The sequence below is a fragment of the Sciurus vulgaris genome, assembly GCF_902686455.1.
Source record: "Sciurus vulgaris genome assembly, chromosome: 17".
In the NCBI taxonomy this organism is placed as follows: domain Eukaryota; kingdom Metazoa; phylum Chordata; class Mammalia; order Rodentia; family Sciuridae; genus Sciurus; species Sciurus vulgaris.
In genome coordinates, this window is record NC_136478.1 from 30,915,652 (window position 1) to 30,939,791 (window position 24,140).

Below are 24,140 nucleotides of genomic sequence, written 5' to 3' on the forward strand. Positions count from 1 at the left end.
GATTTTAAGGCTTGAAACTATAGTGATTAATAAGACAGATAATTCACTTAGTTCTAAGGAGCTTAAATTAAAAAGGAGGGAGAAAGATGATATAAAAAAATAAGCACAATTTTTGAATATTAATGGTATTATGAGTCAGATAAAGTTAAGTAGTGGTAACTAAGTGGTGGGTTACTATAGCTGCAGTGAGCAAGGCAGGTCTAGCAGAGAAGGCAATCCTAGAGAATTGAATAACCTGAAGGGGCAGTTCTAGGGAAGATCTGGAGTGAAGGTAGTAGGAAAAGGAGAACAGCACAGAATGAGCTTTGATACTGGAGGAACAGAAACACCAAGATACCTGGAATATACTGGGTGAAGGGCAGAGTGAAGGAAGAGGTCAATGGGAGTTTGGCTTTTATTCTGTGAGAAATAAGAAGCATCTGGAGGGTTTTAAGAGGGGTGCTATGACTTGATTATTGCTTTGAAAAGATTTCTCTGGCACTGTTTGAAGGATCAGCTTTAGAGAGCCGGAAAGAGAGGCAAAGACAATCAACTGAATGTATACCAGGATGATCCAGGAAAGAGAGTAAAGGGAGAGGGGAGGAAGGGGAAAGAGAGATGTTTCAGAATAGAAAGATTACCAAAGGAGAAAAGTTCTTACAAGATAAAAACGGATGAATTATAAGCCACCAGGTTTACCCAAGTAGGGAGAGTATTTCTACAGTATCCTGAAGGAAGAATAAGTGGACATATATGCAAGAAGAACTAAAGGTAACTCTCACCTCATTGCTTCATGAAATGTATAGCAAGGTCATTATTGCAGGTAGGATCAAAGGAGGGTTGAGAAAAGAAGGTGCGAGATGAGCCTCATAAGATGTAGGAAAGTGAATTTACTAGCCATAGTGGTTAAACAGTCTGTGCTTAATCTCATTTGATATGAGTATATTCCACAGGGTTTGGTATTTTTTTCAATAATGTTTATCTGCTTACAGAATGTGAGAGGTAAGATATTTGGATTTCACCTGAGCTGACGTGAGTTGCACAGGTATGTAAAAGAGAGGGAAAGGCAGGTAAAAGGAATCGAGGAACTTAGTTTAGGCCTAGAATCCTGGACTATAAAATCTAGGTTGAAAGAGAAAAGAAGGGGCATGAAAATGGTAATAGCCCAGAAAAGTTCAATTTAGATTTGGTAGCAAAAAGCTAAGGGAATTTCGGTTTGAAAGCTTTCCTACATTTTTTTCTACAAAGCAGGAGGGATATCAGTTGCCGAGAATGAGTAGGAGGTTAAAGTATGTAGGTTCAAACTATAGCAACACACACACAAAGAGATGTTTCTGAAGCGACGAATGCATCAGTCAATACATTTGTGTATGCCTTAATGACATATACATTATAAATCATTTTTAACATTATCAACCCACCATATTGTTGTTATGATTACAACTTCTAGTAACAAAGACAATGATGAGAGTAATACAAAAATGGCAATGAAATGGCAAGGGTAAATCCCAAGGTTGGAGAATTTTCCTACTTGTGAATTTCCCTGAATTAGGGAGTCACTTAACATACAGTATAAAGTTTGCTTCATTGTGTTAGTGGAAAATGAATATACATATTATTTACTTTACCTTGCATCTACTCCATCAAATACTTTTTGACACTCATTTCCAATGACTTCTTGCTTTAGGTAATATAGCATTCTTACACGAAGCAAAACCCTGAAAACAAGAAAAAACAGAAAGGGACAAAGATGATTCACTTTAAAAAAATTCATAGGACTGGGGTGGTGTTCAGTGGTAGAGTTCTTGCCTAGCATGTGTGAGGCAATGGATCTGATTCTCAGCACCATATTAAAAAAAAAAATTAATGAGTACAATAAAGATCTATCAACATCTAAAAAATATATTTAAAAAAATTAATCTACAGGGTTAAAGTTAGGAAGTAATTTGTACATAAAATTGGGGGGGGGGGCGGGGGCTGGTGGTGATGGTTCTGGGGATCAAACCCAGGAATGCTTTTGCACTCAGTTATATCTCCAATCCTTTTTATTTTTAAATATTGAAGCAGGGTTTAAGTTGCTAAGGATGGCCTCGAGCTTAAGATTCTCCTGTCTCAGTCTCCCAAGCTGCTGAGATTATAAGCATATGTTACCATGCCTGCTGAATATACATTTTTTATAATGAAATAATTATGTAAAAGTAAATGAATCTCAGGTTGGGGTTATAGCTCAGTGATAGAGCACTTGCCTATCACGTGTGAAGCACTGGGTTTGATCATTAGCACAACATAAAAATAAATAAATAAAATAAAAGTATAGTGTCCATCTACAACTAAAAATATATTTAAAAAGAGTAAATGAATCTCATTACTATCAATATGCAAAAAGGTTCTCAAAATCTCCACAAGCATTATTATTATTTTTCCCTTAAGAGATAATGAGTTCATCTAAAGGCCAGTTCTATTTATCTGTTGGTGAAAACAGTGACACAAAGGTTATCTTGATTGCTGAAGACACATGATAACAATTACTAGCAGAATTAGTCTTAGACAATGCTATCTCTATATAATATGTTTTATGATTATTGATAAATTAAGAAAGGTAAATCTTAAAGGAATGATATTAAAATACCCCACTACCTACTTATTACAGTGGTGTTTTATATGTTTTTTGTAGCCTTCATCTTGAAGTAGCTGCTCAGGATTATATTTTCGAAGCCATTCTGCTTTTTGTATATCAAATGAACTTGTTTGAGTCTTCACTTTCTTCCCTTTTCGACCCCTGGGTACAGGAGCTGACAGTCCTGTTAAAATGAGAAGCCCATGTGAAACAAGGAAAAATTTGTATGAAGAACTACTATATGAAAGATTTTTTTCCATGCAAGAAATTTCTGGAGACTTTTTGAGGTTTGTACAGGCTATAAAGGAATTTTAATATTAACCTAATCACAAGTCAGGGGATGGTTTTACACATATTAAAACAACATCCCCAAATATCTAATAATTCTATATGTCTAATTAGAAAGATCATTATGATTTCTGTTTTGTTCCCAAACAGGTTCCTTTTTTTTCTGCATGTAAAAAGCACAAGATCAAACTTATCCCTTTGTTTTACTTTTCTTGCCTCTTATCTTTCAAAACTGATTTTACTAACAACACGGATTAGGTTAGCCACTAGAGGTTCCCATTCAAGATAGCTAAATCCATTTTATTTCTTGAGATTTTTGTTGTGAAATATTTAAAAAATACAAGTAAGTATTCCTACTCATATTTCGTATTTGCTTCTGAAGTCCCAACATAGTCTTCTCCTACCCGATTCATTCACTCCTTCCCAGAGATCATCGCTACCTTGACTTTGTTTTTTTCTTCCATGCCTGTTTACACAATCATTATATCTGATGAAGAAATGTGTAGCATCTAAGTATTTAAGTATTTAGTATTAAGGGCACTAAATTTAAGTAGTTAGCATTAAGGATTACATTATACACATAAACCTATAACAAATTTATTGTTCCAAATATTTTGTTTGAGATTTACCCATGTTGATTCATGAAGCATTAATTCATTTATTTTAATGTAATAATTTATTACATGAGTATGCCAACTCATATTTATTAATCTTCCATGATGGTATATCACTTGTAATTCTTCAAAATGACTAATAATGCAGTTTTGACTTTCCAATTCTTTTTTTACTTATCTTTTCCTTAACATACTACAGTAGGTAGAAGCTCCACTACAATGGTAAATGGAAGCACCTGTGTGGTTGATCTTTTTATATTTCAAGATTATTTTGTTAGATGCAATATAAACTCATACTTGTTTATCCCAATTAATGTCTTCCAATTCTACAGTGTTCTATCTTAACGTTACTAAAACAGTTTTATATGGTAAATCTATATTTTCAAAGCTTCTTTAAAGAGATTTTAGCAAATCTCTTTTGTTAAATCTTTATTTTCAGCTTCTTATTGGTGTCTAATAACATCTCTTTGAAGCTTTAAAATACAGATTTTTCTCTCCCATCTGACAATTTTTATCTTTTCACAGGGAGAGACAAAGTATGATTACACATGATTCCCTCCTTTATGGTTTTTGCAGAATGATAGTTTTATATTTTAATCCCTTGTATTTTCACTAGTTTGGAAACTAAACTGCATATTTTAAAAATATATAGAAACTCTAAAATCCATAGATATTCTAGATTTATAATCTTCCTCACATTATTTTTGCAGATTCACCATTCAGTTCAACTATTTTTTACTTCTATTACTTGCTCATTTATAACTTATAGGAGGTTTGTTTGTGCTCTCAATGTTTTTGTTAGCATTTTATTCCTTCAAAGTTACACTACAGTATTTAAAATATCTCGCTGAAATTAATGATAATTCAAAAATAAAGTTTTTCCTTTCCTCCAAGTTCATTCTAATGGGTTACTTTTAGCCTCTATCTTTCATGTGAGAGACATTCATCAGATGTCTGATATCTTTCATTATGATTGCTTTTAAGAATAAAGATCAAAAAGGTAATATGTAGTCTAAAAGTGTTGTCTGTTGAATGTGGGATCACAAAAGAGCAACTAATTGGGATTTTTTTCCTTAGATAATGGTCTGGCAAAATTCACCAAAGAAAACTGATTATCTTACTTGAGTACTGATTCCGTAAATCTAATGCCATAAGATTTTGCATTTCTAAGATCCCAGGAGATGATGATGTTTTTGATCCAGAAACCACATTTAAGGTACTCAAGATGTATGCTATGATCTCATAATTCTATTTTCTGATATCTGTTTTACTAAAACATTTGTTCATATGTGTAAGAAAGACTATACAAAGCTGTTCACTGAAACCTGTTTTTAATTTTCTAAAATTAGAAACCTAAATGTCCATCATTAAAAAGGCAAAACAAATTATGAAACATTCATATTATGGAATACTAAACAAGCTTAAAATGAGATGGATCAAAATGAACAAAAATGGAAAGGCCTCTAAGACATATTGTAAGGTCAACAACTTATAAACTGATACATATTTGACAAAAATAAGTAAAACCCAAATATCTACCAAACTGATAATACTGGCATTTTCTGAAGCTAGAACTTTGAGGGTGAAGACAAATGCTACCTACAATGATTTAATATTTTATAGGAAAATATGTTAAGCATTCCTTATATAACAAAAAAATTTTTTTAAGAAAACAAAAGAATGTTTTTACCTAGATGATTTTGCAACTCTCGTGTCTGCCCATCTTCAGTTGGAGTAATGAGATCCCATATGAAACCTTTAATTTTCTCATCTCCTCGGTAGTGAACAAGGCAATATGCCAAGAGAGCTCGGCAAATTATTTCTACATCATGCTCATTTAGCTGCCTTTTAAAACGTCCATGAGATAGAATCTCTCTCCATCGGCCCCACCTAGTTAAAAAAGGTATAGTTACATTGATATTAAGTAAAGGTCTAGGGGGAAAAAAAAAAAAAACTCATAAAGGGCAAGGAATAAAAATAAAAAACTAACCAAAATCAAAACAACAACAATCAACTCTCTTATTAATAGATTTTGCTAATGTTGTTGTCCTCCATGTGTAAACAAAGAGGAATAGTATGGGAATTTCTAGTATATTTTACTCAATAATGGATTGTAACATTATCTACTTTGTATTACTAAATATGCAAATTTGAGAACAAGAAGTTTGATGTGATAGTGATAACCTAATTCCTCATTCTCCAATTGAACATTTGTTCAACACACAAATCCTGGATATTTAAAAAATAAATCTTATTGATTCTAATAAGGTAAAAATCACTGGAAAACAGTATATATTTTCTAACTTTATATGATGACTTCAAATAAACAATAAAAACAATACTTTACCCATAAACTAGCAAGTTTTTCTCTACTCTGAAGCATTCAGTTCTTCCATAGCCATTGGAACGATCACAGGGTCTCCGTAGTTTGGGTTTTTCATCTCCTTCACTTTCAGCTTCGGATAATTCAGCCAATTCATCTTTTGTGGCACTAAATGGTCTTGTTTGCTTCCTAATTCTTGGAGTGTCAATAACCAAGCTATTCTGTAAAATTTAACAGCTATTACTTGAAGATATTTTTATAATTTTGTTTATCATAGTGTTATATTTTTACCTTCCCAATTGTGCAAACAATAATTTCAGAAAGAAAACATAAATTACTAATAGTTTTGACACTCTACTAAATCAACTTAAAATTTTTTACATTCCTCTAAAATTTTCACCACATATGTACAACTTTATAACATTACAGTCATAGGCTTAACAGAATTTTGTACCCTACTTTATTTTTTTATATCTTTATTTTATTTATTTACTTTTATGTGGTGCTAAGGATTGAACCCAGTGCCTTTTGCATACTAGGCAAGCGAGCGCTCTACCACTGAGCCACACAACCCAGCTGTCTGCTTTATTATTAATATAAAAAAACTATTGCATTTCTATAATAACCATCAAATATATTTAGGCTAAATTTATGCCTCACAATTTGTTTTACCTATTTAATTCACAATTTAATTTGACTTTCAATTTTTAACATAAATAATGCTACAGTAAATATTTGTGATCTACATTTATCCTAGAGGTAAATATAAAAGAAGGAAAATATCTAGGAATTGAAATATTGGTCAAAAGTTATGAATATTTTATAGATTTAGAAATATGTTTTAGTTTGCTCCAAGAGTTATACTAATATTACAAAAGCAAGGCAATTTATGTTTCTTCCTCTCTGTGCTCGATTTAGCTTATTCATTCAAAACAACTTTAGTTGACACACCTTCTACATTTATTTAAAAGCTTCTCTAAGTAAGGCACTGTTTTATGGATTGTAGATACAAAGATAAATAAGAGTCTATTCATAAAGAAACCATATCCGAGGGTCAGATAAATATGTTAAAAAAAAAAAAAAAATGTTGCCAGGCTCAATGGCGCATACCTGTAATCCCAGTGGTTCTGGAGGCTGAGACAGGATTGCCAAGTTCAAAGCCAGCCTCAGCAAAAGCCAGGTGCTAAGCAACTCAGTGAGACCCTGGCTCTAAATAAAATACAATATAGGGCTGGGGATGTGGCTCAGTGGTCCAGTGGTCCTGAGCAGTGCCCTTGAGTTCAATCCCTGGTACAACTCCTCCCCCCAAAAAAATGCTGTTCAAAATGAAATCCTTTACTATACAAGAGTGTCTAAAGGAAGTCAGAGAAAAAAACATCACAAAATAGTGATACCAGACCTTGTCAGGTAGGCAGGGAGGAAATAGCATTACAAGAAGAGGAAAGAACAAGGGGCCAGAAAAGGCATCAGCTGTTTAGGCCATGTCTGAGTCCTCATTCATGATTTTTAATACTGATTTGCAGAGTTCACTTTAGCATATGAAAATGTCTCAGGCAATAAGATTTTTATAATTTTTTTCAAATTTACTTGCTTCACAAAATTATATACATTTTAAAAACACATTATGAATGGCAGTGATGTTATTAATAACTGTAAAGCTTTCCATGTTAAAAAACTAAAAGAGACTCCATGTATCACTGCTTACTATGAAATTAATCATGAGGATGTTATTTTGAAAGTAAGGCTTATAAGCATTAATTCCTATAAAATTGCTGGACAGGTGTCAGTAGGTAGACAGTTAATGCTATAATTATCAGTTCCATGAATTTTATTTTAGCTTTCTGGCCCTGTCTTCCTCAGCTCTAGGGAAGTCATAAAAGAAAGAATTTATAAATGCCACTTCTTGACTGCCTTTTTTCACCCTCTTACATTTTATTAGCTCATTAGAGGGTTCTGATACCAACAAAACATAAAGGAGAAAAGAAAATTTATGAATTTAAGACATTTAAAAAGTTTTAAACATAATTTAATTAGATAAATTATATCCCCAAATTAAACTTTCTCTATATTATAACTAATCATGACATATATCAGAAGTATTAAATTGAAGTAATGCCTAATTCAGTATATAAACATTCTCCTATCTCATTTCAATTTATGTGTGCAGAAGTTTTTATCCGGTATCTTTACAACTGAATACCTTAAAATACTATAAAGTTACTGACTTCGTATCTCAAAACAAAATTATTTTTGGAGGGAAATAAATACTTACTCTGCCACTGATGGCATCTATGTCTATTTCTGCTTTTTTGGCCCATTTTTGCCAGAAGTTGGGATCATCTAAGGAAATATCAGTCCGGTTTCCAGATGCCACAAAACTTGCCTGAAATATATAATCGCCGTTTTTCAAGTCATTATGAATTGAAAGGGAAAATCTATCAAAGTATACTTAAAATATTATCTCTTCACATTTACTGTGGATAGAATTTAAATTCAGCATACACAATAGTCAAAGCATGTTTCAAATCCAGTGGTCTGAAATATAACACAGCATTTGTTTAAGGCAAAGGCTTAATGCCAACACAGGTTAGAGTTTATGAGCAGAGTTAAATTAGTTACTACTGTTGGTTAACTCTTAATCTTTGTAAGCAAGGAAATTGCATAGAACAGAGATACTTTCTAAAAAGATACACAAACATTAAGAAATTAGGGTAGAAAAAGAGTTACAAAATCTACCTACACAATATAGTTCATTTTCTGGTATCCTACTTTAATATCCATCACATTTTCAAAATCGTATTATCTCCTGAAAAAAAATGCAACATAGTATATGGAAAATAAAAATGAATTATTGTGTTTATTTTAAAAATTCTTTTCCAGTGGCTAGGATGTAGGTTAGTGATATAATGCTTGCATATTATGTGCAAGGTCCTGGATTTTATTACCAGCACCATCAAAAAAAAAAAGAGAGAGAGAGAGAGAGAGAGAGAGAGAGAGAGAGAGAGAGAGAGAGAGAGAGAGAGAGAGAGAGAGAGAAAGAGAGAGAGAAAAAATTTTCCTTACAATAAATATATGGTATAGATAATGTCATAAAAATTTAAGAAAATACAGAACAAAAGAAAATAAATATTTTACTTGGAAGAAATGTTAGATATTACCTTTCAGCTCTATACTTTTTGAATTAATAACCATTATTTATAATTTAAGTTACTGAAAACAGAAAATGCCACGTTAAAAAAAATCATCAAACTACTTTATAAAAAAATAAAATAAAGATACATAACACTTTAAGCAAGTAAAGGGGCTAAAAAAATCTTATACAAATAAATAGAAGAATAGTTCACATTAAAAAAATTTTAAAGGAGAACATAACAGGTAAATCACTTTAAAATACTGCCTAATGGTAGTTGAAGGATTTAAATCTTCTTTAAAAAAGCATTCTGATAAAAGTGTAGAAAATCATACATTAAAAGAGAATAAAACATAAAAATGAGTCATTTACGACACTCAAGATTAACTGAATTCTGAACACAAGATAATTAACATCAAGGAATTACATCTAATTTTATTTTTAAATATTATATTGTGGTTGTCTTTTTAAAAAGTCTATCTTTAGTGATACTTTGGAAACAGTATGTATAAAGTTATGACATGACAGCTGAGATTTGCTTCAAAACAATATGAAAGATGGGTGGGTAGTAATGAAACAGTTTAGCATGAGTTGATAATGTTGAAGGTGGATGATGAGTATACATATTTCATTCTGCTATTCTGTCTGTATTTATAGTTTGAAACTTTATAAAATGTTTAGAAAATGAACAGGAACAAAATTGAAATACTAAATGCCCCCAGTTGAACATAAGATTCAGTTCTTGTCATTGCTTACCAAGTAATAAGTATATTCATTCATTCCATCTAGCTTTCCTCTAAGGTTGGTCTTTTAAGGTGTTTGCATAAAAAGCAAGTGTTAAATATTATAAGTGTTTAAAAATGTCTTTTCCTGGAATATTTATAAAATTGAAGTGACAGTAATAAATGCTTTAATGAAATGAAATTCCTTTTTTTTTTTTTTTGCTTCCTCTAAGCTACTGCGTTAATATTGTAAAACTTTATAAAAACGATAATTTTTTACTTGTTCAAAATTATGAGTGTGGTAGACTGAACTTTGGCTCCCGAAGATATCTGGTTCTAATCCCTGGAACCTTGTGTTGTGACTTGGCAGCTGTGATTTAGGATCTTGAAATGGGATATTAGCTTATATTATCCATGTGGCCACTAAATGTCATTCATTACAAGTGCCCTTACAAGAAGGAGGCAGAGGAAGATTTGTCTATAAAAGAGGAAAAGGATATGACACAACAGAAGCAGAGATTGGAGTACTGTGGCCACAAGTCAAGGAATGCAGACATTCTTAGGAACTGGAAGAGATAAGAGATTCTCCCCTGGAGTCTCCAGAATGAACCAGCCTTGCTGACTCTTGATTTTAACCCTGGCAGACTGATGTTGGACTTCTGACATCCAGAACTATAAGAGAATAAATTTGTATTGTTTTAAGCCACTAAATTTGCATTAAATTTTTACAGTGGCAACAGAAAATAATACAATGAGACACCTATTAATAAACCACATATTAAAAACTCATATCCAAATTGAAATAACAAAGGCTAACTAGCTTGATGAAACAAAAAGAAAAAAGCCACCGTTATCTGTACAAAAGAACAGATTGAGTATACCTTAAGCAAAATGCCTGGGACTACTACTCAGATTTCAGATTTTATAGTTTTATTTCTGCAATATTTGCTTAGACTTTACTGGCTGAGTATTTCTAATTAAAAAATCTGAAAATGGAAATGCTCCAAAATCCAAAATTATTTGGGCACTGTGTTAATTCTCAATTTTGGATTATGGAGCAGTTTTTTTAGATATTCAGAGTACAGATGCTCAACTTGTTTATGACAACATTTAATCAAATGGACGATAACAATTCATCAAACTGGTATATGAATAAGTACAATGGACAGATATCTAATTATGCGCTAGAAATTCCTAAACTATGAGGGACTTCACTTTGTTGACTCAAACAAATTTCTTGCTGAGCATCATGGAGCACAGCAGTACTCTCAGCTATTCAGGAGGTTGAGGCAGGAATATTTCAAGTTTCAGGCCATTCTGGATAACTTAATGAGACTTTGTGTCAAAATAAAATTTGAAAAAAGGGTTGGGGATGTTCTTCAGTGGTAGAGTGCTTGGCTAGCTTGTGCAAGCCCCTGGGTTCAATTCCCAGTACTACTAAATAGAAAAGAAAAACAAAAAAAGAATTTCTTACAATCAAAGACATATGATATTTTGAAATCTTCAGTGATACAAATTTACCTATTTTCAGGAACTGTGAAAAGTTCACTGAACATAGTTCACAGGGCTTAATTCTGAATTACAGTTTCACTGATACATGTATCTTGAGAGTCACCCCAGCCTCCAGTACTGGGGCTTGAACCCAGGGCAATCTACCACTGAATAGCCCATCCTTTTTAATTTTTTTTTTTTTTTAATTTTGAGACAGGGTCTCTATAAGTTGCCAAAGCTGGTCTCAAACTTGTGATTATTCTGCCTCAGTTTTGCTAGTAGCTGGGGTTATACGAGTGAATTTTTGTACTCATCTTGCCCCTTGAGATTGAATCAATCTAGTAAATGCCTGTTTATTTTAGATGTATTGGAGAACATTCAACATGAAATGCCATAAATACCAACAGGCATTGAATGGATACAGACTTTTAAATGCTATAGTGCATGATCATTTTTATGCTGGTAACATATAACTGTTGATAATCAAAATAATTTGCCAAGAAGAAACTAAGCGTCATAATTAAATAGCTTTGGTTACATTCATTTTAAGAAAAACAAATTTTATTTTTCAAACAAATTTTCTAAAAGTCCCTAAATAATTCAAGATATTATGAACTGCCAGGTAACCCATTTTCAGGATAACTTATATGATTCTCAAGGGTTGTGACAATGGAATAATATTTTTGGAAATGAAAAGCCCATTGTGGAAGATGTCATGAAGTCCCAGTTTATGCAATTCAAACTTTTTGTTCCACACAAGATTTTTAAAAATTAGACTAGAGCTGCCTGGAATGTAGCTCAATGTTGGAGCACTGGTCTACCATGAACAAGTAACCCAGTGTGTATGCGTGCGCGCGCGCGCACACACACACACACACACACACACACACACACACCCACACACACCCACACACCCAAACCAATCACATAACAATAAACTTTTCTATTTCTAGGACAAACCTTAATGTCCTTATGAAAGTCTCTCAGAACGAGGTTTAGATAATAGCTACTTATACATGAAGTTACAAATAATGAGTTCTACTTGATGGTTATGTACAAAGCATAAATATTCTTATTTTTGAAATGGGGACTTGCTATGTTGCTCAAACTTGGATACTTTTGCTGCAGACTTCTGAGTAGCTGGGATTATAGGCATGGAACACCGCACATGGCTTGGTCTAAGTATTTTTATGAGCAGCGTGCTCTATTTATGTAGCTCCTTATCAAATTCTATTTGATAATGCCAAGAAATGAATACTTTATTTGTCCAAATCTTTGAAAATAAGTATATTTAGCAGAAGTCTTTGAAAATTCTAGAAAAAAGTATAAAATACTACCAACTTTACTATGCCAAATGTCCACTATTTATTACCATTCCCATACAGCTATTGGGACTGGCCTAATTATTTAGGAAATAAACAAATTATAAAGCAACTACAGAAAATTCTCTGGACTCTCCTCAGCTATTTTGTTACTATTTAGTGAGCCTTATCTCCAAATCTAGCAGTGACTTCCTGGTCTGAGACTTTAAAATAGATATTCAAATGCTTAAGTGTTTCTTATTCTTAGAGTATAGCTGATTATGATTAGAGTACATCTGAGTCATCTAAGTAATACCTTCACAGTACTTTATAGTAAAGTAGAGAAGGCCAAGTATGATGATTATAATCTCTTTAAAGACTAGAAAGACTCAGAGGTTAAGTTAATTGTCCAAGGTCACTCAGCTTATGAGTCAAAATTCAAACACTGGTATTTTGCCTATCATAATTATTATCATTCACATTTTAAATGAGGAAGCCTAGACTCTCATGTGGTCATTACATGTTTTTTTTGTACATCTTCATTTCAAGGGGAGAAAAAAGTTAAGGAAAATCACTCTATGCTTAGCCTAATCAACAAAGATGACAATCAAGACTAACAATACCTTTGGTATTAACTGGATTTCACTGAACTTCACACATAAGAAAAAATATCTGTATAGCCAGGAGTGATGCTACATGCCTATAATCTTAGCTACTTGGGAGGCTATGGCAGGAGGATCCAAATTCCAGGTCAGGCTGGGAAACTTGGCTGAGAACAACCTGTCTTAAAATAAGAAAATAAAAATAAGGACTGAGAATGTAGTTCAGTGGTACAGTGCACTGCCCTGGGTTCAATTCCTGCACCTATGACACATGAAGTACAGAGAAAAGGAATCAAAAGTAAATAAGATTTCCCAGGAAAGACATAAGAGCTAGCCATCATGATGACTTTTATTTAAAACCTTATACTTAAGCAATATTTCTTTTGTTTCTATGATACTATCTACTACACTTTTTATTTTCTATTAACTAATAACTCCCCAAATTTTTAACTGTATCTCAGCCAACTCTCCTGGATGCCCTGTAAATGTTGCAAATACAACTGCTCTAATATTTTACTTTTCCCATATGAACTTCTCCTGCATTCTCCATGTTTTATGACAAAATGACCCTCCTAGCTAACTCAAGACAGAATTTAAGTTATTTTTGATAACTTGTTCCACAGATTTCCAATTGGTCATCAAATCCTGCTGATTTAAATGGATCCTACTCTCCCCAGTTCACCAATCATTACTTCCTAAACACATTTCTTTAAGATCTCCCTGCATCTAGTCTTTCCCCTTTCCAACTTGTTTTCTGCACTGCTCCTAGAGTTAAATTTCTAAACTAGATTGCATGTGAATATTTCCTGGTTAAGGGGCTTTAAAAAAAAAAAAAAGTTGAACTGCCTATCAAATGGCACACAAAGTCCTTAACAAATTGGATCCAACTTCCCTAATTTCTTCACTTTCAACTCCATCTAATTCATTTATTCCATGCCGTATTTCTGAAATATTCCTTGTACATTAGCAATATATGATTCAATTAGGAGGATTTCTCTCTCCTTTTCAAACACAATGAAATTCACAATTACTTCAAGCCTCAACTAAGGCTTTCCTTACTTTCTGCTCTCCTATTTTACATAGATGAAACAATTTCCTATTTTAATTTTTCCAGCAATTATAGTCCATTCATTTTAGTACAGTATTTAGGAAAGTACTTGACACAAGATTTCACTGGACTGTGAATGCAAGTAAAGTTTCTATTTGAAGACAGATATCATTACTTTTGGTGCAGCACACATAGGACTACTATAACAAAGGGTTCCCCCACAAAGACAAACAAAGATTTCTGGGCTGGAAGTAAAATGGGGATGGGGATAGGGACTGGGATGAAGAAAAATGTAGAAAAGAAGATGAAAGAAGAAAACTCATATGACTCAGTGCAGATGATAAAGAGTACTGTGATTAAAAAAACACCTCAGATGAATGGAAGATATAGGTTTACCATGTCTCTGTTGAAAAGAAAAGGGGAAAAAAGAAAGAAAAGAAATAATGAAACATATAGAATATGTAAATATATTAGTAACTCTGAAATTGTTTACTATAAATTGAACATAGTTATTAATGCTTCCTTTAAAGACAAAAATCTCATTTTATTCTTCTAAAATTAGATTATAGTATTTAAAATGAAATTGCAATTTTTTCCTCTCCTTTAGGTTCAATTATTAAAGTTAATGTAAGTTGACTGAATCTCTGACATTATTACTTACATTTTGCTCTGTCATTGATATATATATTTTTTAGTTTCTAAATTTCTTTGATTTTAAATGTTTTATTCTGATTAATATGCAAAAGTAGTTGCAATTATTACAATTATTCCATTTCTTTAGGTGCAGAAGAGTCCATGTGAAATTTTATGTAAGATCAAAAAAACTGAAGGAAAGGGATATATTATTAGCTCTGAGCTAACTTAGTATGCTTATAGATTTAGAACAAGAATCATAAAAATTTTTCAGTAATGGAGACATAAACATCATTGTTTATGTTTAAAACATACAGTACTCACTGTTACCTTGGCAAATGTTGACCCACGTCCTTCTGATTCAATTGTAATTGTTTTTGTACGACGTAGTAAAATCTGATCTATATCCTCTTCACAGAATTTAGAGCCTTCATCTTCTTCCTCCATAATGGCACCATAAGCACCTCGTCGAAGCAGGTCTTCTATTTCCTTTTTAGAAAGCTGTTGAATCTAAAAGGAAAACAATTTGGTAATAACAGTATTTTTAAAGTTTACAGAGTGCAAAAGTATCCCTAAAGAATGTTGAAAACATGAGAGGTTATGTTTAAATTGCATTTGGGTTGGGAGGCAAATGAGAGAGAATTCCATGAAAGAATATATTTAAGTTATTGACTCTTCTTTGACAGCTTTTAAAATAAGAATTACCTACTATGTCAAAAGACTTCAATTAAACCAAAGCCTAAGGGACAAGTAACCCCTCAAGGTTCTTTTTAGTACTAAGAATCAGGTACCAGGGATTGAACTCAGGGGCACTTAACCACTGAGATACATTCCCAGTGCTACTTTGTATTTTACGTAAAGACAGGGTCTCACTGAGTTGCTTGGTGCCTTGATTTTGCTGAAATTGGTTTTGAACTTGAGATCCTCCTGCCTCAGCCTCCTGAGCCCCTGGGATTACAGGCATGTGCCACCACACCGGGCTAGTACTAATATTTTATATTAGACAAAATTCTTGAGGCAAAAAAATGCCACAAACCATCATGAGATGAAGATAATGTTATAAGTCTGACATTTAAAATTTTTTGAAAAACTTGATATAAGTAAAGAAAATTTCACAAATTAGAGTTTGCTATGCCATCATACAAACATCCTAAAAAGAGATGAGAACATTTCTTTATTTCTTTATTAAGAACCCAGGGGTACTTAACCACTGAATCACATCCCCAGCTCTTTTTGTTTTTATTTTGAGACAGGATCTTATTAAGTTGCTGAGGGCCTCCCTAAATTGCTGAGGCTGGCTCCTGCCTCACCCTCCCAAAATGCTGGGATTACAGGCATGCACCACTGTGCCCAGCAATGATGTTCTCATTTTTATCTTGAAGACAGGATTGTTAGAATTCATAAATTCTGGAGCTATGTAGATACACCAAAAAGTATTCAAAAGTATTAATTAAACATAGTTCTATTCTAGAATGCCTATTTGCATAAAACAATGTATTTAGTGGTCCCTGTGGACCAAAATTAAGAGATTCACTACCTAAAGTAAAACTAAATACAAAATAATTTAACACAAAAACTTGAAGTGAAAAAATATATATACATACACCACCAACATTACTTTCTCTTCCACTCATGCTCTGTAACACAGCTTTATCTAGGCCCAGTTTGAGACTGGCTCGGTCAAACATCTCTCTCTCATATGAGTTACGAGTAACTAATCTGTAGACTTTAACTGCTTTGTTCTGACCAATTCTGTGGCAACGAGCTTGGGCCTATAAAAAAATGAAAAGTTAGAGATTCAATTTTCTTCACAAAATACATTTTCTACTCTACCACATAATGGAATGTAAAAGTAGAAGACAATTTTAGACATTAGCTACTAAATTAAGATAACTATTTTCTAGAAATAAAGGCAGAACTTTATAGGATGAGAAATAATCCAACAATCATCATTAAGTTAAAATTTAAGATTATACTCCAAAGAATATAAATCCATGAAGGATTACTGTGTTTTAATGGAGGCATAATTGAGCATCCCTAATTTGGAAACCTAAAATGCTTCAAAATCTGGTACTTTTTGAGCATCAATGAAATGCCACAGTGGAAACTTCCACACCTGACCTGATAGGGTCAGTCAAAAGCTCAGGCACACTAAATTACTCTATAAGATTACCTTCAAGGTATATTTGGAACATTATTGAATTTTTGTGTTTATATTGGGACCCCAAGATAGCTCATTAGGTATATGCAAATATTCCAAAATTGAAAAATATCTGAAACTCAAAATATTCTGGTCTCAAGCATTTTCAATAAGGAATACTCAACCTGTAATTTTAGAAATGAACACAAAATATACAAACAGAATTTTTCATTGCTAACAACTCAAACTTTTAAGTCTTCAAGTCCAACCCTAAATTTCTAAATTGTTCTCTACTCCATTATCAACAGTCTTTGAAAAATATTTTCTAAGCTGGATAACTCTCGAGATCTACATTTTATTTAGTGGAAGAACTAATTAATATGTACACATTAGAAAAAGTGAAGCTATCAAAGATTACATAAGAGCTTCATATTTTATCTTGAGCTCCTAACTAAACTTAAAGTTTGTATGATAAATCTAGACTCCAAAGGTTCTACAGAATCTATATAGTCTTTCTCTTAATATTAATCATATTCCAATTATACTCAGATTAAATCACAATCTGTGGCTTCAACATTTACAGGTATTAATAATATCTAAGTCTTTTGTTGATAACTTTATTCTGTCCATATTCAGTTTGTACCATTTGGAACCCGGAATTATAAATGGGTAATTTTATTCTAGAACTAGGTAACATATACAAGATATCATAACTTTTTATTAGTTTATAAATACTAGATCTATAATAACAGAAAATTAGAAAAATCAAGTGAGAGGTAGAAATTGAGGAAGTCAGTATAGACTTTTACTTACTCTTCAGGTTCTACAATATGACTATTATTTTAATTTTAATATCACAAGCACTGAGGGCAGTTTTAACTATAAATATGCATTCCAAAGGCACATAATCATGACTTAAAGTCAATTTGGGGATTGGCAAACTACCGCCTGTAGATCACATCTTGCCTGACAAGTAAAAATGGCTTTTACATATTTAAAGGTTTGTGAAAAAAAAATGTGTGACAGAGATCTTATATTGGTCCATAAAGCCTAAAATATTTATTAATTGGCCTTCTACAGGAAGAGTGTGCCCTGGTTTAATCTATGTATTAATTCTGGATAACCACCTGATATTGTGAACTGGATTATATAGTTACATAAACGAGCAATGTAAACCTTGTATTTTATTGAGCCAGGTATATTCTCAATAACTATTTATTATATTTGATTTTATATACAAAGTTGTAGCATAAATTGCAATAAATTTCAACTATCATGAATAAGGAATTTCTCTTATCATTTGTTCTCATCTCATATTCCTCCTAAATGCTTAATCTCTGCAAATTTTAACCTATTTTTCCCCACTCTAATTAACATTCTTGTTACGAGTCATAAATTCTTGGTTTTTCAGTACTAGGGATTGAACCTAGGGACTTGCATATGCTAGGCAAGTGCTCTACCACTAAATTATATCCCTTCTCTATATACTAAAGAATTAAAAATACTGTATTAAACTCAGCATACTTTTTTATAAGTTAGTGAGACATATTAACAAGTTCATTTTATTATATTTCACTATCTTGAAATCAAAATTAAAATAATTTCATCTATTTTATGTGACAGATATTTCTTAGAAAAACACATTAGTCCGCTAGATAAAAATAAAAGATGTGGACTGCTAAAAAAGTTACATGAATTTTTAAATAATTATACTCTTTGTTAGCCAAGGAGTTTATTACCTGAAGGTCATTTTGAGGGTTCCAATCAGAATCAAAAATTATACATGTATCAGCTGCAGTTAAATTGATGCCCAACCCACCAGCTCGGGTACACAGGAGAAAAACAAATCGATCTGAATCAGGTTTACTAAATCGATCTATAGCAGCTTGTCGAAGATTCCCTCTGACTCTTCCATCAATTCGCTCATATAAATATCTATCAAATAAAATGCACTAAATTTAGGTAGATGAATATAATGAAAAGGGAAGACAATCAAAGGTAAAGTCAGTTTTTCTGCAACATTATGTTTAACTATAAAATGAAGTAGAAAAATCATCCCAATTAAGTTTCTATGGCTTTATACTTCTTGCTAAGAAGCACAGTGGGAACAAAAAGTAACATAAAGATTCAAAATGTCTGCATTCCTGAATATACAGGTAAAACAGCATTATAATAAGTACCACTTTCAATAGTTGGAATAACAAAAGACAGTTTATAAAAATCTACATTACTGTACATATCACCACAAATTGCTTTTGTACAAGTAATGACTTTCACACAACTATCCAATAGGCCTATAAATTTTTCTGTTTTTAATCCAAATTCTATGTTACTTTATCAACTGATATACTTCCTTATACGCTATAACCTATTCAGGGTAAACTGGGATGTTGCAGAAGTTTTTACAGCCATTACTCTAAAGCAATAATCTTTTAACTTCTTTTATCTTTCCCGACTTAACATACACAAAATTCAAAAAACTTCAATACATTAATAAAAACAAATTACATGAAAATTTAAGAGCTACGAAATAAATGGGCATATGTGTGACATCTGTCACACTTCCTCTGGAAAAGACAGTACTTTTCATGTACAATTTCCTAGAGTTTAAGCAGCAGCTCCACTATTATCTCAAATACTGCAACTGGGGGTGTGGTTTCTAATAAAGTTATTTATGATGATAATAAAACATGGAGTTCTCCATGAAATTCATCACAATATAAATTTATATGTACAGATTTATTTCTGTACCAAGTTCTTTGTGTAAGAAAATCGACAAAATATAAGACTGTTTGGTTTGGGGAATATTGCAACTTAATGTTCCTATATTTACTTATATGGTATAAAATTGAGAGCAATATACATTTTGGAATGAAGCTACAGACATGAAAACTGACAATAAAAACAGAACTAAAAGGTGGAGATATAGCTCAGTGGTAACATGCAGTGCATGCTTACTATGCAAAGAGACCCTGAGTTCAATTCCTAGCACAGAACAACAACAACAACAAAATAAATAAATAAACAAACAAACTAGAAACAAAGGTGAAAAATAACAATGAACCATGAACTACATTATCTCTGAAAATATTCACCAGTATTGATCTTTACTACTATATAAAGGTCTAAATTGTTTGAGTTACATTGTACTACTGTAATATCTGAGTCCTTTTATAATAATATACTGTTTTCAAATTAAACTCTAATATTCTGATAAAATAGCTTATAAATATCCTATTTACCTAAACACAAAGCAATACTTAAGACTATCTTACAATCATAAACTCAAAAAGTAAAACAATAAACCCCATATCAAATAAATCAGAAATTAAAGCACCAATTTTATATAGCTTATGATAAAAATCAAGGAATAACAGGTTATAATTATTAATAATAAAATAGATTCAAATGCCTCTTGAAACACCTTTTCCAATGAAGATGGTTATCTTCAATATATTTATAAATAGGCAATATATTTTTAAATTGACTTACATGTACATTGAAGGTGTTAGTACCATTAAGGTTTACAAATATAATAATAAAACAATTCCTAGGTCAATTCCTTGCACAAACCTTAATAAACATACTTAGCATAATTCACAGTATAATATTAAATGTATTACAATATGTTTTACCTTTTATGTATGAGATAGTCCTCCAGAATATCAAGGCAACGTACCATCTGAGAGAATATGAGCACTTTATGACCTCCTGCTTTCATTTTGGGAAGCAATTTATCAATAAGGACCAATTTACCAGCTGACTGGATCATTGCTTGAAGATGAAAATCAGTAGCAGTTGGATTATATGTATCTCTAAATTCTCCAAGTATTTTCTCCTCAGCACCTGTCAAAAAATATATATAAAAAGATAGCAAAAATGCACAAATGCAGGCAATTCCCAATTGCTTTTATTTTAATTCACATTTAGTGCTCCTACATACTTTGGAACAAAGCATAATTTTTTGATGTCAAGTATATTGCTTTTATTAGAATTATTTATGTTTACGGCTAAATCCCCGCCAATACCAAATTGGTAATTCCACTGAGGACACAGATAATCTCTTAATCATGTTTTCACCTCTCTAGAAATCTGGTATAATGGCTTATATGAACTTATGTTTGATAAATACTAAATGAATGCCATTAGAAAAAGAATGTACAAAATTGTGGTCCTGACCCACGTGAATAAATACATATATATTTTTAAAAAATCAAATATTTAAACATCAATCATAACAATAGGGCTGGGGAGATAGCTCAGGGCTGGGGAGATAGCTCAATTGGTAGAGTGCTTGCCGTGCAAGCACAACACCCTGGGTTCGATCCCCAGCACCGCAAAAAAAAAAAAAAAAAAAAAAAAAATCATAACAATGGTCATCATCAGAGGATTATCATTAATTGCTGTGGATGTGACTATGGGAATCTTCTTAGCATGAAAATAAGAAAAAGTCAAAAGGAAGTCATGTTATTGGTCTGTGATGTATACTTTCTTCAAAGAATCTAGATCAGAATTAAAGGGGCTCTCAGCATCTTTCCTCAGCCTTGGTAAGCCATAAAAGTGTATTGAGATTGTAAGGGAAGGATCAATTGTCTAAGGCAAACTAAGTAGATGAGTAGTATATTCACAGGAATACATACATGAAAAGACTCAAAACACTGTACAGAGAACACTGATAGAGAAATCGACAAGACCTTAAAGAGTATCATTACTGTAGCACAAAAACTGAAATACTAAGTGGAATATCTGAACTAGAAAAAGATCAAGGGGGAAAAATGTATATACAGAGGTTCAAAGATGGGTTTTACCCTTTGTCCATGAGAAAGATTAAACTGCAGAATTTCACTCCCAAACAAATTAAACAAAACTCTTGCTCTTGGAACCTGGTATGCTAATATTAGACACTATAATGTAGCTCACATTGCCCATGAATCTGAAACACTTGTGATTCCTGAGAACAGCAGAACAGAGTTGTTAACAGCCTCTACAGCTGTAGTGGTGTTCTGTTTAATGGTTCATTAGTATTTCACAAAAGAAAAAAGTACTTGTTCTAATACATTTTAGCTACCTTTGATAAGATATGGATGATTACAGCATTTCCTAAGCTCCATCATGGTATTAACCAAGTTAGGTACATTAGTTTGTCCTGCTCCTTTGGACAAAAATGAAAAATTCTTCTCCAAAATAGCCCGGTAGTATTTTTTTTGAATATTAGTAAGTTCTACTTCAATGATAGTTTCTTCCTTAGGTGCCAATTTCTTTTCAACATCTTCTTTTAATCGTCTCAACATCATTGGTTTCAGGATAGCTTGAAGTTTTTGCACCTAAATAAAACATAATAAAAATATACATGACACAAAAGCACATTCAATTGTACATATAAAATAATTATAGTAAGAGATCTGAAGTACTTATTTACAAAGAACAATGGATACCTGTTCCTCTGTTTTCAGATCTCCAAATTCTTGCATAAATGTTGATTCAGAAGGAAATCTTAAAGGTTCAAGAAAATGAAGAAGACTGAAAAGTTCTTCAACTGTATTTTGGAGAGGAGTGCCAGTCAAAAGCACCTTGTGTTCCTATACAAAGCAAGAACAATTGCATTCAAATGCCATAGTACAAAAATTAAATGAAAGCTGATTTGGAGGATCAAATGTTCAAAAGTATTTCTGCCCATAATTTTCAAGAATCGACTGAAAACACATCTCTTCCCACAAATCTTCAGCAATGTACTTTTCTAAATGTGTTAAAATCTTTGTGAAGCACAGATCTTCAATTAAAAATAAATAAAAGTAAAAATTCCAAAACCTCTTTATCAGTCTCGGAATATGCTATGTTATATGCTAGCTTGACTTAAGCATACCTTTAAAAATTCCAAATTTTTGAAAATACATATTTCGGATTACCTCAAAGAAATAAACTTTTTTTTTTTTTTTTAAGAACACAAGGGGCACTTTTTAGTTTGTACTGAATCATTATTGGTATAATAATATGTATACCAAACAGTGTTCATTCTTTGTAATTTGAAAGATCATTAAACTTTTCACAGAACAAATTATCAAATCAGTGAAGTTACAATCCAAGAATGTAAAGTGGCGACTAGAATATGCTTTAAAGTACAATTCCATTAAAACTTAAAACACAATAGGAACAGAAAAAAATACAGAATATGTAAAATAATAGTATAAATTACCATTTAAAATTTTATTTGACAACACCTCTAAATTGCCGAATTAAAAATTGTGTATATATGCCCGCAGATCTGCATATATGTGTGTGTGTGTGTGTATATATATGTATAAGATAGCAAATGAAGAGAAAGATACACATCTAACTTTAAATACCAGAGCGAGGAGTTAAACTGGGTGGTGGCATAGGTAGAGAGGGAATATAAAAGGAGCACTTCAATTTTTTATTGTATGTGGTTCTGTTTATTTATTTGTTCATATACTGATGTACTAATTATGTGATCTTAGTTAAAAGTCAAAATATTTTTTAAAAAACCTTTTATTTGAAAGCTTTGAATATACTACAAAGAAGGTGACTTTAAGAAATTCCATTTAAATATAATCAAAATGTGCTAAGCATGTGGAATTGTGTAGGAACTTTATCTCTCTACCATAAATTACTGAGTACCTTTGATGAAAGGGCTTTTCAGTAACTAATTTGCAGAAATTTATGATCTTATTTTCTTTTCAGTGGTAAAAACCTACGAAGATTTCTTTTTGTAATTTTATAAATTAATTACTAAAGCTTTTTGGTAAAAACTAAAATTTTTCAAGTCTTAGAAAACTGATGAGATTATTCCCTTTACTAACTGAACAAAAATTCTCTTAATTAAAACAGATAGGATTCAGATATCTCTATAAAATTTTTTAAAAGTACATTTTTAGCATTTAGTTCTCTGTCTATGATCTTTCACTATATAGCTAGGAAATTAAGTAAAAAAGATTTTAGAATACTTACCAGATTCATGAGTTTCAAACCTTCTAGGAGTTTACAGTTTTTATTTTTTAACCTATGTGCTTCATCAATAATTACACATCGCCATTCAATTGCATTAAGCTCTCCACAGCCTCCGAGAATCATTTCAAAAGTGGTGATGATGGCTTGGAATCTGTAAGCTCCTCGAATGATGCGTCCCTAGAAGTTATCAAATATAATATTCTAGAATGTCTTAGGTACACTTTTTATTCCTGACAAATGTCATAAAATTAAACTAGTGATACTTGTTGTAAATTATTTTCCACTG

General features: G+C 32.0%; 1 protein-coding gene across 8 annotated transcripts in view; it reads right to left on the reverse strand.

Annotated features, from left to right (window-relative positions):
• CHD9 (chromodomain helicase DNA binding protein 9) overlaps window positions 1-24,140 on the reverse strand; it is a 195,183-nt gene that overhangs the window by 47,109 nt on the left and 123,934 nt on the right. For all 8 annotated transcript variants that reach the window (XM_079118515.1, XM_079118514.1, XM_079118513.1 and 5 more), the window contains 12 exons: window positions 23,855-24,031; window positions 22,324-22,467; window positions 21,957-22,212; window positions 20,524-20,734; window positions 18,628-18,823; window positions 16,353-16,520; window positions 15,079-15,258; window positions 8,094-8,204; window positions 5,846-6,042; window positions 5,189-5,388; window positions 2,621-2,780; window positions 1,608-1,697 (listed from right to left, as the gene is read on the reverse strand). In XM_079118515.1, coding sequence (XP_078974641.1) covers window positions 1,608-1,697; window positions 2,621-2,780; window positions 5,189-5,388; window positions 5,846-6,042; window positions 8,094-8,204; window positions 15,079-15,258; window positions 16,353-16,520; window positions 18,628-18,823; window positions 20,524-20,734; window positions 21,957-22,212; window positions 22,324-22,467; window positions 23,855-24,031 — 2,090 coding nt within the window. The remainder of the gene's footprint in view (window positions 1-1,607; window positions 1,698-2,620; window positions 2,781-5,188; window positions 5,389-5,845; window positions 6,043-8,093; window positions 8,205-15,078; window positions 15,259-16,352; window positions 16,521-18,627; window positions 18,824-20,523; window positions 20,735-21,956; window positions 22,213-22,323; window positions 22,468-23,854; window positions 24,032-24,140) is intronic.